The following is a 16527-nucleotide window of genomic DNA, read 5'->3' on the forward strand; positions in this document are numbered from 1 at the left end:
GGAGCTCCCTAAAGATAATAAATGTGTTTTCAACAGTTACTGGAAACCCAAAACACATGAAAAATAGGTGTTTCGCTGCACCATGAAACCCCTGTGTGTTGTTGTTCAGTGGCTAAGTTGTGTCTGACTTTTTGTGACCCCATGAACTGCAGCATGCCAGGCTTCCCTGCCCTTCACCATTACCCGGAGTCTGTTCAAACTCATATCCATTAGGTTTGTGATGCCATCCAACCATTTCATCCTCTGTTGCCCCCTTCTCCTCCTGCCTTCAATCTTTCCCAGTATCAGGGTCTTTTCCAATAAGTCAGCTCTTCACATCAGGTGGCCAAAGTATTGGAGTTTCAGCTTCAGCATCAGTCCTTCCAGTGAGTATTCAGGGTTGATTCCCTTTAGGATTGACTGGTTTGATTTCCTTGTTGTCCAATCAACTCTCAAGAGTCTTCTCCTCCCCCTAAAAGCTACTAATGTCTTATAGAAACTACTTCTGGGTATATTCCTTCCCTTAGCAGGCAACACATCAACATCTTGCTTTTTAGTTTTAGGGAAGAGACTAAAATTCAAGAGTTTAATGTTAGAAAGTTTCTTCTAGGGTACCTATTGATCTTAGAATATTCTGAGATTGAGGTGGGCCTAAAGGTCACTATAAATAGGACAGAAACAGAAAGGAAATCTGCCAGAAGTAGAGCATGCTGTGGAGGCTACATAAACAGAAGACACTGCAGTTCTTTCTGAGACTGTTCTTGTGGCCACTCGGGTAGATCCCACCCGCCCTATTATTTCCCATCTATATGGCATTTTCCTGGTGTCCTGCTTCTGAACACAGCCTCATGGGAACCACCACAGCATAAGAGTAAGATGGAGCCTGGTAAGGACTGAGATGTAGAAACAGACCCTTCTTCTGAGTGCAGGTTTTGTGAGCCTCAGAGTCAGCTACAGAGATTGAGACAAGGTGGGATGTGTGTGTGGTGGGATCAGACATAAAACATTCAGGGACCCCTGGGTTGCTTAATCTCATAGTAACTCTAAAAGGTAATTGGATCTGGCCATAGCATGAATCCAAAGGAAGTACCTTCGGAGATTCAGGCAGAAAGTATCAAGAAGGCACCAGATAAATGGAGTAGAAGGTCAGGGGGCTCCATCAGCCATTGATATGGGCCCAAAAGATAGGATTCTCAATCTTGGGAATGCTCTAGCAAGAGCAGGCCAAGGCCCTCATTCTAAATAGACAAATCTACCAAAGCATATTATAAATACCGAGCTTGGACACAAAAATGCATAAGAGCCCATTATTAGAGATAAGATATGATGTGGACAGTGAGATGCATCAGAGCTCCTGACCTACAGGTTAAATTAAATTACAGACCAGAAATGGAGGTGTTAAAAATAATTTTGCTAGGAACCCAGGCATAAATCAGGAATGTTCTAGAAAATGGGACATATGCTCACCCCAGTTATATGTTACCTGGCTGTAGTGAATCCCCAGGCAGAATTCAACTAAACATGGCTAAGAAAAGAAGAGAATGCAGAGGTTGAAAACGAAAGAAAACCTGACTTAGGAGACTGCTTTTCTTTTCCTTCCTTTGCTTTTGGTATTTGAAGAGATGGTGTGAAAAACCAAAGATGCTAGCATACATTTACTTTTAATTTTTTTCCCTCTCTTAATTCACAGCCAGAGGGTACCATGCTTATTCCAGCAACAGCACACGGCATGAAAATTCTTGCAGAAAGTTTCTGGAGAAGATTGAAGAGCAAGAGGGCAAATTTACTTTGGCAGTGGGGTCAGCAGCAGAAAGAAGGCTTGTCTAAAGAACAAGGTCCTCTAACATCCTGTTAGTTTCAGCTTCGGGCATGGCCAGACTGCTGATGATGCCCACAGGATTTGTGCAAGAGGCGGCCAGGAGAACAAAGCCAGAGGCTGTGGATGTTAGCTCATTAGAAGTTTTGGAAACACTAAAAAAAAGAAAATCAGATGTTTATCACCAGACTGATAATGATGTGACCCAAGAGGACTCATGTTGTTAGGAGAGACACTTTTCTAAAACAAAGATCGTTATGGGAAATGTTCCCGGGTCCCAAAGGTAATCAAAGAATGAATTGGTGCTGCCTCCAAATGCTGCCATCTTAGCTTCAGGCAGACAGTCTGAGCCGGGCCTCTGTTTTGTAAACGCTGAAATACTATCCTCAGAAAGGAAGCAGAGCTTTATCAGAGATCTTAAAAATAAAGAGACTTTGGGAACAATCTGACTAATCAAGGCTGCAGTATTGTTCTTGCTGCAGGATTGTTCCTGCACACCTCGGTGTCAACTTTGAAAACCAGCCTGGCTCTGGGAAGCAATTTTCATTATTAAGAATCCAGAAGGACAATTTCAACAGCAGTATGCTTGGAGGGAAGAGAGGTGTAGGTTCTACCTTCTACAGTGAGGCCTTGTACCCTCGGTCATATTAGCAGGTCGGTGCCCTTTAGCCTTGGGAAACTCCCTCCGCCCTCTCTCTGTACAAAGCTTCTCTTCAAAGTTTACACTTGGATTTGTAAAGGATTTGGGATTTGGAGGATTAGAAATCCAGCATTGAAGTGCATGGTGGGTCAGCCAGGCCTTAAGTTAATTAACATCATGCCCTTAAGTAGAGTTTGACACTGCAGTCATTGTGCAACGAATGTCAGCATGAAGTGAAAGAAAGTCCTTGTCCCACAAGACATTTCAGCCCTCCTCACAAATTCATAGGCCTCTTCCTTCCTTTTCTCTTATTTTTCTGTTGGTACTTATTGTCTGTCCAATATATATTGGATATATCCATATGTTTTATTTAGGTTTTGTTGTTATTGTTATACATGAAGTCAGGATCCTGTTTCATAAATTTCTCTGTTCCCAGTGCCTGGTATATAACAGGTGTTCCATAACATTTGCTGAATGAAAGAATGATGGATTTAAATATATCCTTATATAATATGAGTCATTCGATATAGATTGCCCTCCAGATGTAAGGTCATTAATTGAGAAAAGGAGTTCTCCAAAATTCTGGTTCTTACCCCTGTCCCTAGAGGTTTCTGGGCTGGAGACTCTTAGGAAAGAAAGGAATTTGAAGGAATATTCAAGGATCTGTGGAATGAAGTTGAGTATGGGGCTAAGGAATTGGTAAATGGATGCATTCACCCACATTTTGGAATTTTTTAAAAAGCCAGACTAACACCCAATAACCAGACAATTAAAAATGTACTATTTCTGGGACTTTCCTGGTGTTCCAGCAGTTAAGACTCTGCTTCCAATGCAGGCAGCACAGGTTCGATCCCTGGTCAGGGAACCGAGATTCCACGTGCCACTTGGTGTGGGGGATTGTGGCGGGGTGGGGCGGAGGGCGGAGGATAGTGTTTCTTAAATGTCCATCACTTAATCATATCAGCAAGTATTACTTGGCTGACCTATCTTTACAATAAATTCTTGAAACCAACAAACCAACAAGGTTCAATGAGAGCCAGGAAATAGAAAACAGGTACTGTGTCCCAAATCTAAGGAAAAAATCCTAAAAAATAATAAGGAAAACAAAGGGTTTTAAAAGGAAAAAGGGGAAGCACATACAAGCATGCTGAGGCCTCAAGAAGGAAAACAAGGAACCAAGAAGTAAAACTTTCTAAACATAAGGCCAACTGAGAGGCAGCACTGGGAGAAGGCGGGCACTGAGACCCTCCCCCAAAGACTGAACCAAGAGGTCAGATAAGGGGCATCACCACCCCGTCCTCCCGCTCCAGCGCCTCCCACCCCAAGCAGTTGTTCAGTCTTCCTGCTCAAGCTTTCACTGTAGCGATAGTCTCACATCAGGTTTTTGTCTGTAATCTCTACAGCTCAAGGCTTTGTCATTTTCTCATAAGAATACAATCACTACCATGTCAATCTGTCTTTCCAGAGTCCCCAAGGGCAAATCTGACCACTCTACCCTCTGGTGTAAAATCCTTCAGAGGCTCCTCCTCAGCCTATTTCCTAGTGGCTCAGACGGTAAAGCGTCTGCCTACCATGTGGGAGACTTGGGTTCAATCCCCGGGTCGGGAAGATCCCCTGGAGAAGGAAGTGGCAACCCACTCCAGTATTCCTGCCTGGAAAATCCCATGGACGGAGGAACCTGGTGGGCTAGAGTCCATGGGGTCGCAAAGAGTCGGACACAATTGAATGACTTCACTTTCTTTCTTTCTTTAAGCCTATTTAAATGATGTCCATTCAAGCTGTATTTCCAAACCACGCATTCAAAGGTTCACAGCATTTCCCTCAGTGCAGAGACAATGCCTATCTTACTCAAAGATGAATCCCAAACAATTAGCACAGTGCCTGCGCTCCACAAGTATACATATGTGTATTCCACAAATAAATAAGTGGAAAAATTGTGATTTACAACTATGCAGAATGCAATCTTAGTAATGTAAAACATATATATATATATATATATGCACATAGAAAATATCAGAAAAATATATTAAACCATTTACTTTTAATTTATGATTTTTTAAATTTTTTCAAAATGTATGATGAAACTATTTTTCTCTCTGATACTGAGACACAGAGACAAAGGGAGCAGAGTAAAAATTGTGCCCCTGATAGGTTAGATAACAGCGTGGGGCACAAAGGGGAGTGTCAGCCTCTCACCAGCTCACACTGGATTCTGCGTCTTCTGGCCCTGGCTCTGCCCACACTTCCTGCTACTCGCTGCCACCAGGAGGGTGAGCAGTGCCAAGCTACACTATGTTCCTTAGAGGCGTATTTGCCACCCATTCTCTCAGCCCACTATTCCAACATTCCCAATGTGCTCGTTCTGTGCTTTGGCCATCTTTTCATTTCTAGGGCAAAGCACAGTTCCTGATACACAGTGAAACATACTAAGTGCTGATGGAGTCAACTAACACTTGAGTAAAGCACTGACACTGAAAGTGAAGCCTGTTTCTTTCATTGACTAAAATCATTCTTACCTACCAGGGCTACTGGGAGGCCTAAATGAGAAAACACACAAAAATCCCACTGACATATCATAAGCACTCCATACATGAACACAGTTATTGAATACTGTCGGTGTGATCACATCCAGGTTGCTTTGCTGCCTTAGCCACAAACACCTTAAGTTGTGGGTCACAGTTGCACCCATCCCCTTGAAATAAGAAAGAGATTAAAGCAGTTTGAGAACTACAAATCGCTAAACAAACATATACTATCATTATGGTAATAATGATGATGATTATATGCCATTTTCTTTGTGAATCCTGCCTACAATAAGCTTATCCTTTAACGTCACATTACCTTTGCCGATGTTTCGAACCATCCCACGAAACCATGTTCCTTGCAGAACTGGTCCATCTTGAGGCCATTGTTCAGTAGCACATCCTTCCCCTGGTCACATTTGTTGGCCAACAAAACCACTGAAACTGGTTTGCCATTAGGGAGACTTAACTTTGAGTCCAAGTCATTCTTCCACTTTGTCACTGCTTCAAATGTAGCTGGCCTGGTGACATCGAAGACAATAAATGCACCCATAGCTTCTCGGTAATAGACCCGTGTCATGTTTCCAAATCTTTCTTGACCTATCACCAAAAAGAAACAGAAATCAAAAATTCATTTCTGTTGTAAACTGAATCATATATTGGACCCTAACAAGGCTTCCAGAATGAGCAGATCACTCCGTAAAGTGTTTCATTGCTTCTCTATAAAAAATGCACTAAATACACAACCAGCAAGCTCTTGTTTTGGTTTTTTTTTTTTTTTGAATCCCAAGGGGATTCATTCATGTAATAAGTAATTATTGAAATATCCTTGGAGCATGTAACACCCCAGGACTGTGCTAATACAGTATACCCCTAGCACATATGTCTACCTTGGTTTAATTAAAATGAAATAAAATTTAAAATTCAGTTCCACAGTCACATTTCAAGTGTTCGATAACCACATGTGGTTGTGGCTACAGTATTAGACACCCCAATAGAGAATACTTTCATTATCATAGGATGCTCTATTGGACAGTAGTGTTCTAAATATTTGGAATACAATGATTAAAACATGAAAATACCTCCCATCATGGAGTTACATTTTAGTGGGACAGTTAGTACTAATTAGATTAGCATGTTACAAAGGCATCCGCAGTCAACTCCTATTAAGGATAATAGTACATTCGCTAACCATCAGAAATGTAATTTTCATAATCACGAAGGTACAATTAATATTCCCATTTTAAAGTGAGACCAAGAGAGGCTAAGTTACTTCTTCAAATTATACAGATGCAAGCTTAAGAAGTTACAATCCAAAGTTGAGCTTTTTGAATCCAAAGCTCATAGTCATTTACCAACAATGAATACCCTCAGTTACTAAACCATAGTCTTGTACTCTCTCTCCCCTGGGTTTATGTACCGGGAGTGTCCCATTCAACTCAACTGAACAAAACACATGTTTGTCCATCGATGCCCGTTTCTGAGCTACATGCGAGGACTACAACAGTGAGCTAGTTGACCTATTCCCTTAACTAGTCTGCAATCTATTGGATAAGGAAAGCCTTCTGACATATAAATACATTGTTGTTGTTGTAGAAGTTGCTCAGTCGTGTCCAACTCTTTGCGATCCCATGGACTATACAGTCCATGGAATTCTCCAGGCCAGAATACTGGAGTGGGTAGCCTTTCCCTTCTCCAGGGGACCTTCCCAACCCAGGGATCTAACCCAGGTCTCCTGCATTGCAGGTGGATTCTTTACCATGGATTGGTCTTATTTAGACCAATCAGCCAGAATCAGTTTTGCTCTGATTATTAATTTTCTAAATGAATATTAACAAGTTTCTTAAACACAGTAAGTTTAGCCTTCCCCATCTGCAAAAGTAATAATATGTACCTCACAGGGCTGTTACATGGATGAAATGAACTGATGTATGTAAAGTACCCAGCACAGTCCCTAGCAAGTAGCTAGTCTTGAGCTTTCCCTCCCTTTCTCCAGCGTGTTAAAAATTATAAAAGACAATATAACAAAGGTAGTGAAATCAGAGTTCTAGACCAGAGTTTATGAAAGAACATCACAGGAATCTGAGCTGATCAACAAATATGAAAAAAATCCTATTGCTTTTAACTCTGTCCACAAGTAATTGCTGAAGATGGGAGATACTGAAGACTGGGTTTATGTTTTCTGAACCCCAAACTCCAGAAGTGTATGACCAGGCAGAGTTATTTTATTGTGATTTGGGAACTTCTTCATGTTCAGAGTTTTATAAAGTTTCAGAAATTAAAACAAAGTGTGTATTGAATAAGCCAACTTCTTTTTTAAAAAAATGCTGAAACTGGCATGTATCTGTAGGTCAACATACTTCTAAGGACACTTAACATTTGAGTTCAAGGTTTTGTCATGGTGAGTTTTACTTCAAGTTACCAAATTCTTTTGTAGGTCATGTTCACACTGGCATTAGCACTGTGGATTGTAAGAGGAACTGATCCATAAGCACTTAATGAAAACACATGAAGGTCAAGGCTTCCTCACCTAGTGTGTGAGCCTGTGTCCTCAGGCACATATCACTGGAAAGAAGAGCACTTTGTCAGAGCCACATGACCGTCCTAAAATATCCCTTACTTGTGTTATACAGCATTTAAAAACTAATTCCCCACAATCATCTAGTCAATGAAAGAGTGGTATAATACTCCTCATATGACCCAAAGCCCACAGACGAACTTTCATTTTTCCAAAATGAGTTCTAAATTTCTTTTATTTCCGTTTTTTGTTGTTTTAGATCCTTATGCATACAGTGATTTCCTTTGATACTGATCAGGGTGGCCATGACATTTCAGGAAGACAAGGGAAAAAGGCCCTCTGTGATCATTCGGAACTCTGAAGGCTTCTGGGCTTTTTCAGGATGTCTTATGATCCCTTTCAGAGAAATAATCAGATGAAGGGCAAAGTCATGGGTTATTCAATAATCTGCTTGTCCAGGGTTTTCATAGTACAGTAAGGCAGCCTTTAAGAAGAAAGATTTTACATTTCAAATATATGGCAAAGGGTCTATACAGGGAGAAAAAAAAAAGATATACTACATAGACCGCATAGACTTACACCTTCGTAGGGATTGTGTGTGTGTGTGTTTGAGTTTGTGAGGGTATGTGTGTCAGATCAGAAACCAGAAGAAAAAGGTTTGTTTCTAGAAAGAAAAGACCTTTGTATATGGAGGTCACTGGGCCAGGAGACTTGGCAAGTTTGTATTTTTGGCATTCCAGCAAGAGGTCACATTCAGACCAAGAGCTTTCCGGCACTCATTTTATCGTGCCTTCGTCAGCTGACAGCCCTCTCTGCTGTTTCTTAAGAAAAGAATGAGAACCATGTGACGCTTAGTGAGTGCCTACATGTGGACCCAGTAGAGACCTGATGAATCCATCACAGGTGATTTACTTTTTAAACAAAGACTATAATTCAAAAAAAAAAAAAAAAAGCCACTGGGGTCAAATCACACATTTGACCCACATTTATTGTATAGACAATATGGTCCAGGTTCTGTGCTTTGTGCTGTAGTTACAGAACTTCTAAACCAAGAAGTGTCATACTGGAGGCCCAGATTGAAAATAAGTTGGTTTTCCATATAGGTCCCCATTTCTTGTCGAACCTAAACACATACTCCATAGCCATGTAGACACGGCTCATGATTCAGTTTTCAGTCTAAAGGGATATTAAATGATAAAGCAATCAGCCGAATCACAAAGGTTAGTACAATGGCTGCGGTAATAGTTCGGATGACCTCCCACAGAAATCACTAAGTGGAAGGGTCAGAAGGTGGCAGGTGGGAGTGGGGTGGGGGCAGGGGGAGGCTTCAACTTAATCCCTTGTTACCTGTGCAGCCTTATACAACTATATTTCTCTCCCTGAGACTCAGTTTTCTCATCTGTAAAATGAAGTTGTTCTGGCCAATCTTGAAGTATGCTTGCTGTTTTCATGCCTCCTAGCTTTATGTTCTGGAGAAGGTGATGGCACCCCACTCCTGTACTCTTGCCTGGAAAATCCCATGGATGGAGGAGCCTGGTGGGTTGCAAAGAGTTGGACACGACTGAGCGACTTCATTTTGACTTTTCACTTTCATGCATTGGAGAAGGAAATGGCAACCCACTCCAGTGTCCTTGCCTGGAGAATCCCAGGGATGGGGGAGCCTGGTGGGCTGCTGTCTACGGGGTCTCACAGAGTCGGACACAACTGAAGCGACTTAGCAGCAGCAGCACCAGCTCTATGTTGGGCTTCCCGGGTGGTGCTAGTGGTAAAGAACCTGCCTGCCAATGCAGGAGATGCAACAGATGTGCGTTCGATCCCTGGGTCAGGAAGATCCCCTGGAGGAAGGCATGGCAACTCACTCCAGTATTCTCGCCTGGAGAATCCCATGGACAGAGGAGCCTGGCAGCTACAGTCCATGGGATCACACAGAGTGAGACACGACTGAAGAGACTCAGCACATATGCACAAAGCCCCATGATAACACCATGAAATCAAGACCTGGTTCTCTCTTCCAATGGCCTGCAATGGCCAGTTTGCTGTCATGGATTCAGCTAAAAACATACACCAGCAACACCACTATAGTATATATTTAATAATATTTTTCACTTGGTAATTATTTACTAGTACTATCTGGATGCTCTCAGCATAACCAAGCAGTGAATCTTCTAGACAGGTATAAAAACAAGAGGATTTTCTAATAACCAACTAGCTGTGTGACCTCAAACTAGTCACTTCATCATTCAGAGTCTCAGTTACCTCATTGGTAAAACAAGGAACTGAATTACACACCTAAATTAAGTTCATTATTGCCTCTGGCCAACCCCCTTTGATCAGCCTCCCCCATATGAAGACATCCAGTTATCTGCTTCCTACTCCTCCTGTTCTCCCTGTGCAGAAACACCATCCACACCACCACCAGAGTGGTCCCTAAAGTCATCTTCCAGCTCCTTTCTCATCCCCACACACAAAGGGTCTCCCACATCCCACCAACACTTCTAGTTCAAAAGGGGCTCTTGACTTTGCCCCTCTGCTCCATCAGCAGTCTCTCTACTCCAGTTCAAGCCCTCATCTGGACCGCTGAAAGCTCTTGAGGTTCTTGGCATCTCAGTTTTTATCACCTCCATTTCCCCTTACAATAAATATAAATATAACTAACACAGGTCTTCAGACAGTTGCTGTTCTGGCAGCACAAGAAATCACCTAATGGGTATAGATAAAGGAAATGAAATCACTACCTTGAACAGGCACTCTCATGTCCGTTGACAGAGCAATGGACAAAGAAAATGTGGTTGGTCATCCCTCAGTACACGCAGACCATTGGTTCCAGGACCCACTAAACATATGAAAATCCGTGGGTGCTCAGGTCCCTTATAAAATGCACTCTGTCCTTTATAATCTGTGGATGTGGAATTTGCAGATACAGAGGACCAACTATATACATATACAACAGAATATTAGTTGTAAAAAAGAAGGAAATCCTGTCTTTTGCAATAACATTAGTATTATGTTAGAGAAATAAGTCAGAGGAAGAAAAATACCATTTGATCTCACTTATATGAAGAAACTAAAAACTCCATAACAGCCAAAAATTCATAAAAACAAAGAGCAAAATGGTGGCTGTCGGGCTAGGGGATGGGAGAACTGGGGAGATGTTGGTTAAAGGTATGAATTTCCAGTTATAAGATGAATAAATTCTGGAGATCTCAGATACAGCACAGTGACTATAGTCAACAATACTGTATTACATAATGGAAAGTTGCTAAAAGAGTAAGTCTCAAATGTTCTCAGCAAACACAAGAAGGGCATTAGGTGAGGTGTGTGTTCCGTCGTTTCAGTCATGTCCGACTCTTTGCGACCTATGGACTGTAGCCTGACCGGCTCCTCCATCCATGGGATTCTCTAGGCAAGGATACTGGAGTGGGTTGCCGTGCTCTCCTCCGGGGATTTTCCTGAACCAGGAATCAAACTCCAGCATCTCCTGCATTGCAGGCAGATTCTTCACCCACTGAGCCACCTGGGAGTCCCTATGTGAGGTGATGGAGATGTTATTCACCTCACTGTGGGAATGATTTCACAGTATACACATATATGAAATCACCATGTTGTATACCTTAAACTTACACAAACTGAGTAACCTTATATCTCAATAGAGGCTTCCTTGGTGGCTCAGACGGTAAAGAAACTGCCTGCAGCGCAAGGGACTTGATTCGATCCCCAGGTAGGGAAGATCCCCTGGAAAAGGCGATAACTACCCACTCAGGTATTCTTGTCTGGAAAATTCCATGGACAGAGGAGCCTGGAGGGTTACAGTCCATAGGGTCACAAAGAGTTGGACACAACTGAGCGACTAATACATATCTCAGTAGGGCTGGGGGGACAAAAGAAATCACCCAAAGTATTTACAGAACACCTGTCCCCAGGGCATCCTCCTCAGAGATTCTTATTGTACTGCTTTTGTGTGGGGCCTAGAAAACTCTTTTTTTGTTGTTTTTTTTTTAAGCCCTCTCTAGCTGAAGTTTTAAAACTTCTATTTCTATTAGAATCACTTTCAAAATACAAATATTACCATTAATCTCTGCCATTGTAGCCCTTCAATGATTCTTCCACGCTTTAAAAAAAAGACACTCGAATGAAACTACACATTGGAAGACTGTCTCCAACTACCCTTCCAAGCTCTTCTCCCGTCCCTCCCTTCCGAGTGCTCCATAGCCAAGCCACACCGGGTGACCTGTCCTTCCCAGAACACATCCTTCACTACTCTCTGGCTTTCCTGGCCTTTTTTTTCTTGCAACTCTGTTCCCAAAGTCTGAATTCCTTCCACATGTCCCCTCTCACCTTCAATTACATCCTGTGTATCCTATCTCTGTGCCCTGAAACCTCACAGAACCTGCCAGCCGGAACCCTGACTCCCTTTTTCACGACTCCACAGCATTTTCTTTATCCTGTTCCATTCACACTTACCATGCTGCATCTTCATGCTTCTGTCTCCAACTTGGCATTGCAAAAACCTGGAGAGCAGGCTGGTCACATTTTACACCGTAAATCTGAAGTTTATTCCTCTACTGTTTGGATATAGTAAGAGCTCCAAGTATTGTGGTAAAAATAAACTGAAATTAAAATTCTTCCTTCCTCTAAAATACAGCATTATCTTGTTTTCATGAGCCAGTGCCACCTACTAATACACTAACTCTATATTCTCCTCTTGTTTTCAGTAAAGAATCAATAGATGTTCATTGATGGAGAAAATTAACATTATTACAACAGGGTTATGTGCACATCCTTGCAGTGAATTTCAGACTGGAATGTTGTGCTTTCACAGTAATTCTCATCTTAAGAAATAATCCCTTGGAATCAATTTATTCCAAATATAAATTGTGGGGGTCATGGCAAAATCAGTAGGGTTAAAAGTATACCATACCAAGGTACGCTCTTTATTTCTAGAGAGAAATGGTATGAAAAGCAGGTAGATAAAACCAAAAGTAACCATGAACTTTGAACAAGGATCTGGAGAAAGGAAAAAAAAAATATCCAGTTGCTACGAAGAGTAAATGGCCACTGAATTTCCTGTGATATAAGCAGGTTTTGAAGGCTCAGGGAAACCCCCTGACAAGGATCAGAGTCAGCCTATTGATGGAGAGCACAGTTCTCATCATTTTTCTAGAGCCCATTTGACCCTCTGGCAGCGGTTCTGGAACTTTTTCATCATCTCTCCTCACTTCTTTGCTCCACCAAACCAGTGACAGAAAAGTGGCAATCAATTACCATTTTCCCAAGTCACTTAGGCTTCTATTCTAGAATTAACCTTGGGTAATTATCCCCTACAAAACTGCCAACCTCTTTCCCCTGGCCAGAGCCAAGTTTCTGCAACTCCATGACAAACACTGACCTGGGTGCCTAGTAGGTGGTCAATAAGATCTCCTTGCTGAGTGAATAGATGACCCCTGACTCTTCACTCCCTCCCGGTGATTACTTTCAGGCTTACCAAGTCTTTAAGAATCATCATCTGTCATGTCCCTGGCAAATATCACTTTCTTTCCACTCCCACTGAAATCACTTTATTTAAGTTATGTCCAACCACTTTACTTCTTTCATCCATCTAACAAAAAATTCTGAATGCCAGTGAATTTCCAGGCACTAGAAACACACAATGAAAAAAAATCAGCAACTAAGGGAAAAAAAAAAACATTAAAAATTGTTGCCTTCCTGACAGGTGGGTTCTTTACCACTGAGCCACCAGGGAAGCCCTCATGAAGTTTACATTCTAGTAAAAAGAGATCCACAGTAAACAAAAACAGTAAGATACATATAATATTACATTATCTGGTGAAAAGTGCTATGGAGAAAAGCAGGGACTTCCTGGTGGTCCAGTGGTTAAGAATTCACCTTGCAATGCAGAGGACATACATGGGTTCCATCCCTGGTCAGGGAACTAAGATCCCACATGCCGCAGGTCACCTAAGCCCATGTACCACAACTACTGAGCCTTCACTCTGTAACTAAGACCCAATGCAGCCAAATAAATATTAAATAAATGAATAAAGCAGCAAAGGAGAAATGAGTATGCTAGTGAAAGTTGCTCAGTTGTGTCTGACTCTTTGCAACCCTGTAGACTATACAGTCCACGGAATTCTCCAGGCCAGAATACTGGAGTGGGTAGCCTTTCCCTTCTCCAGGGGATCTTCCCAACCCAGGGATCTAACCCAGGTCTCCCACATTTCGGGCAGATTCTTTACCAGCTGAGCCACAAGAGGCCAGGGTAAAGTAAAGCAAGATGGATAAGGAAGGCTCAGTGAGAAGGTATCATTTGAGTAAAGATCAAAAAGAAGTAAGGGAGCAAGCCATTAGGATATTTAGGAGAAGAGTGCTTCAGACAGGAGGAGTGGCAAGTACAAAGATGCTGAGGCTCAGAAGTGTTTGCCACGCGTGTGGAAAACATGGGAACACTGTTGGCTGGAGAGAGCTGAGCAAGGAGAAGAAGAATGTGCGATGAGGCAGGCGGATCACAGGATCCAGACTGTTGACAGTTTCAGGCCATTATCCTGAGGCTACCTGCTATTCTGGATGAAACTGGAAAGTATGAAAGACTGTGCACAGATGAGAAACAAGAACCGATAGAAGTAAATGGATCCCTATGGATGCTGCATTGAGGCATGACATACGGGAATCAAGGTTGGAAGCGGGGAAACCACAGTCCAGGCAAGAGATATTGATGCTGACCAAAGGGGCAGTGGTGAAGATGGTCTAGACTGGCCATTTTCCAGATATATTTGGAGATAGAGAAGATAGGTGAACTATAACTTATGAGATGATCCAGACGTGACTACCAAGCTTTTGACCTGAATTACTGAAAGCATGGAGCTGCCATTAGCTGCAATGGAGCAGGCTTTGGGAGGCACAGGTTTCATGGAAGTCAACTGGGACTTTCACATGTTAGGTTTGAGATGTCCGTTACGCAGATGTGGTGAGTAGGCAGCTGGATATGTGAGTCTGAAGTTCCAGGGCTGAGGTGGTCAGGACTGGAGATTTACTTGTATTTTAATTTCTGTACACCTCCGCCAGATTTACCATCCAAAGCCCTGTTGTCACTCTGTAATTTGTTTAATTAAATCTGCTGCTGCCCAAAACAGGTGCCAAAATGGGAGATTGGGCTGCTCACATGTTATGTGACCCACACAAGATTTAAAGCAATTTGAACAATTTCCCAACAGTTGCAAATTGGAAGATAAATACAAATATGGAATGTCTTGAAAATTCAGAATATGCAGAAATCTGGGGTCAATATTTTATGAATTACTCCGTCGAGTTCATTTGAGCTGATCAGTACCAAGCACTTGCTCTTTTTTATGTTTATTTTTTATCATTATTGAGACTTAAATTTTTGAAAACAGTTTTAGGTTCACAGCAAAATTGAATGAAATGTATAGAGATTTCCCATAAACTCTCTGCCCCGATACATGTATAGCTTCCCTTGTTATCCATATCACCCACCAGAGTGATACACTAACAGTTATAATTGCTGAATCTAAACTGACATATCACAATCCCTCAAAGCCCATGGTTTACCTTAGGGTGAATTTTTAGTGCTGTATATTCTACGGCACTGGACAAATGTTTAAGGACATGTATTCATCATTACAGTATCATCCAGCGTACTTTCATTGCCCTGAACATCCTCTTGCTCCGTTATTTCACCCCTCTTCCTACCCCAACTCTAGCAACCACTATTCTTTTCACTGTCTCCATAGCATTGCCTTTCTCAGAATATGATGGGGTTGGAATCACATACTGTACGGCCTTTTCAAGTTGGCTTCTTTCACTTAGTAATATACATTCCAGTTCCCTCCATGTCTTCTCATGGCTTCATAGCTCACTTCTTTTTAGTGCTGAATCATATTTCATTATCTGGTTTAACCATTCAACTGTGTGTGCGTTCAGTCGAATCTGACTCTTCTCTGACCCTGTGGACTGTAGCCCACCAGGCTTCTCTGTCCATGGGATTTCTCAGGCAAGAATACTGCAGTGAGTTGCCATTTCCTTCTCCAGGGGATCTTCCTGACTCAGGAATCAAACCTGAGTCTCCTGCATTGGCAGGCAGATTCTTGGCAGCTCAGCCACCGGGGGAACCGCAACCATTCACCTATTGAAGGACATCTGTGGCTCCCACCTTCTGGCAGACAGGAATACAGCTGCTATAAACATCTGTGTGTAGCTTTTGTGTGGACATAATTTTTCAACTCCTTTGGGTAAATACCAAGGAGCACAATTGCTGGGTTATATGGTTCGCGTATATTTAGTTTTGTAAGTAACTGCCAAACTGTCTTCCATAGCCAAGCACTCCATGTTAAAGTAAAAAACAAACAAGCAAAGTGGCTAAGATACTCTTCCTTTCACATTGTTAGATAACACTGCCTTAAACGTAAATGTGCGTTATCTATATCCATTTTATTCAAATAATTATAACAAACTATTTGGAATTCAATGACATTTATATAATTTTATTTTAAAGTAAATCATTGCTATTGATCCACTTTTTAAAATTTTAAGTCTCTTATACATGCTTACATAGGATCCCATGATTGGTTCTTTGCTTCAAAATACTCTTCAACACATTCAGCCTCATTTCTATACAACTATCCAGCTGTACATGAAATTTTGCAGAGAAACAAAATGGGAGCCAGGATTCAGGGGAAGTTTTATCTTCATTTCCTAGGGAAACAGGGAGCAGAAGAGTGAGTGGTCCAGAAGTGAGAACCGATTTTTTCAGAGAAGACCTTAGGAAAGATGAACAAGTGATTGCCAGGTAGAGAAAAGAGTTCATTTACTTTACCCCTTGGGCTCCTGTGGGATTTTTAAGGTTGCACAGCTTGATCTACAAGTCAAAGGCTAATCCTCAGACTGTGGATTGCTGGGTGCAATCCAGCAGTCCATGCCTTGCTGGGCTCACTGAGTTCTGCCTCTTGCTTTCATTCACCATTCCACGGCCTTCCCATCCTCACTGGAACATACACCATCTCTGATCTCTGCCTGACTAAATCCTACCTATTCTTCAAGG

General features: G+C 42.0%; 1 protein-coding gene across 1 annotated transcript in view; it reads right to left on the bottom strand.

The window, feature by feature from the left end:
• RAB38 (RAB38, member RAS oncogene family) overlaps positions 1–16527 on the bottom strand; it is a 66703-nt gene that overhangs the window by 35342 nt on the left and 14834 nt on the right. The window contains exon 2 of the mRNA XM_055581571.1: positions 5277–5557. Within this exon, the coding sequence (XP_055437546.1) occupies positions 5277–5557 (281 nt within the window). The remainder of the gene's footprint in view (positions 1–5276; positions 5558–16527) is intronic.

Source organism: Bubalus kerabau, chromosome 5 (assembly GCF_029407905.1).
Source record: "Bubalus kerabau isolate K-KA32 ecotype Philippines breed swamp buffalo chromosome 5, PCC_UOA_SB_1v2, whole genome shotgun sequence".
In the NCBI taxonomy this organism is placed as follows: Eukaryota; Metazoa; Chordata; class Mammalia; order Artiodactyla; family Bovidae; genus Bubalus; species Bubalus kerabau.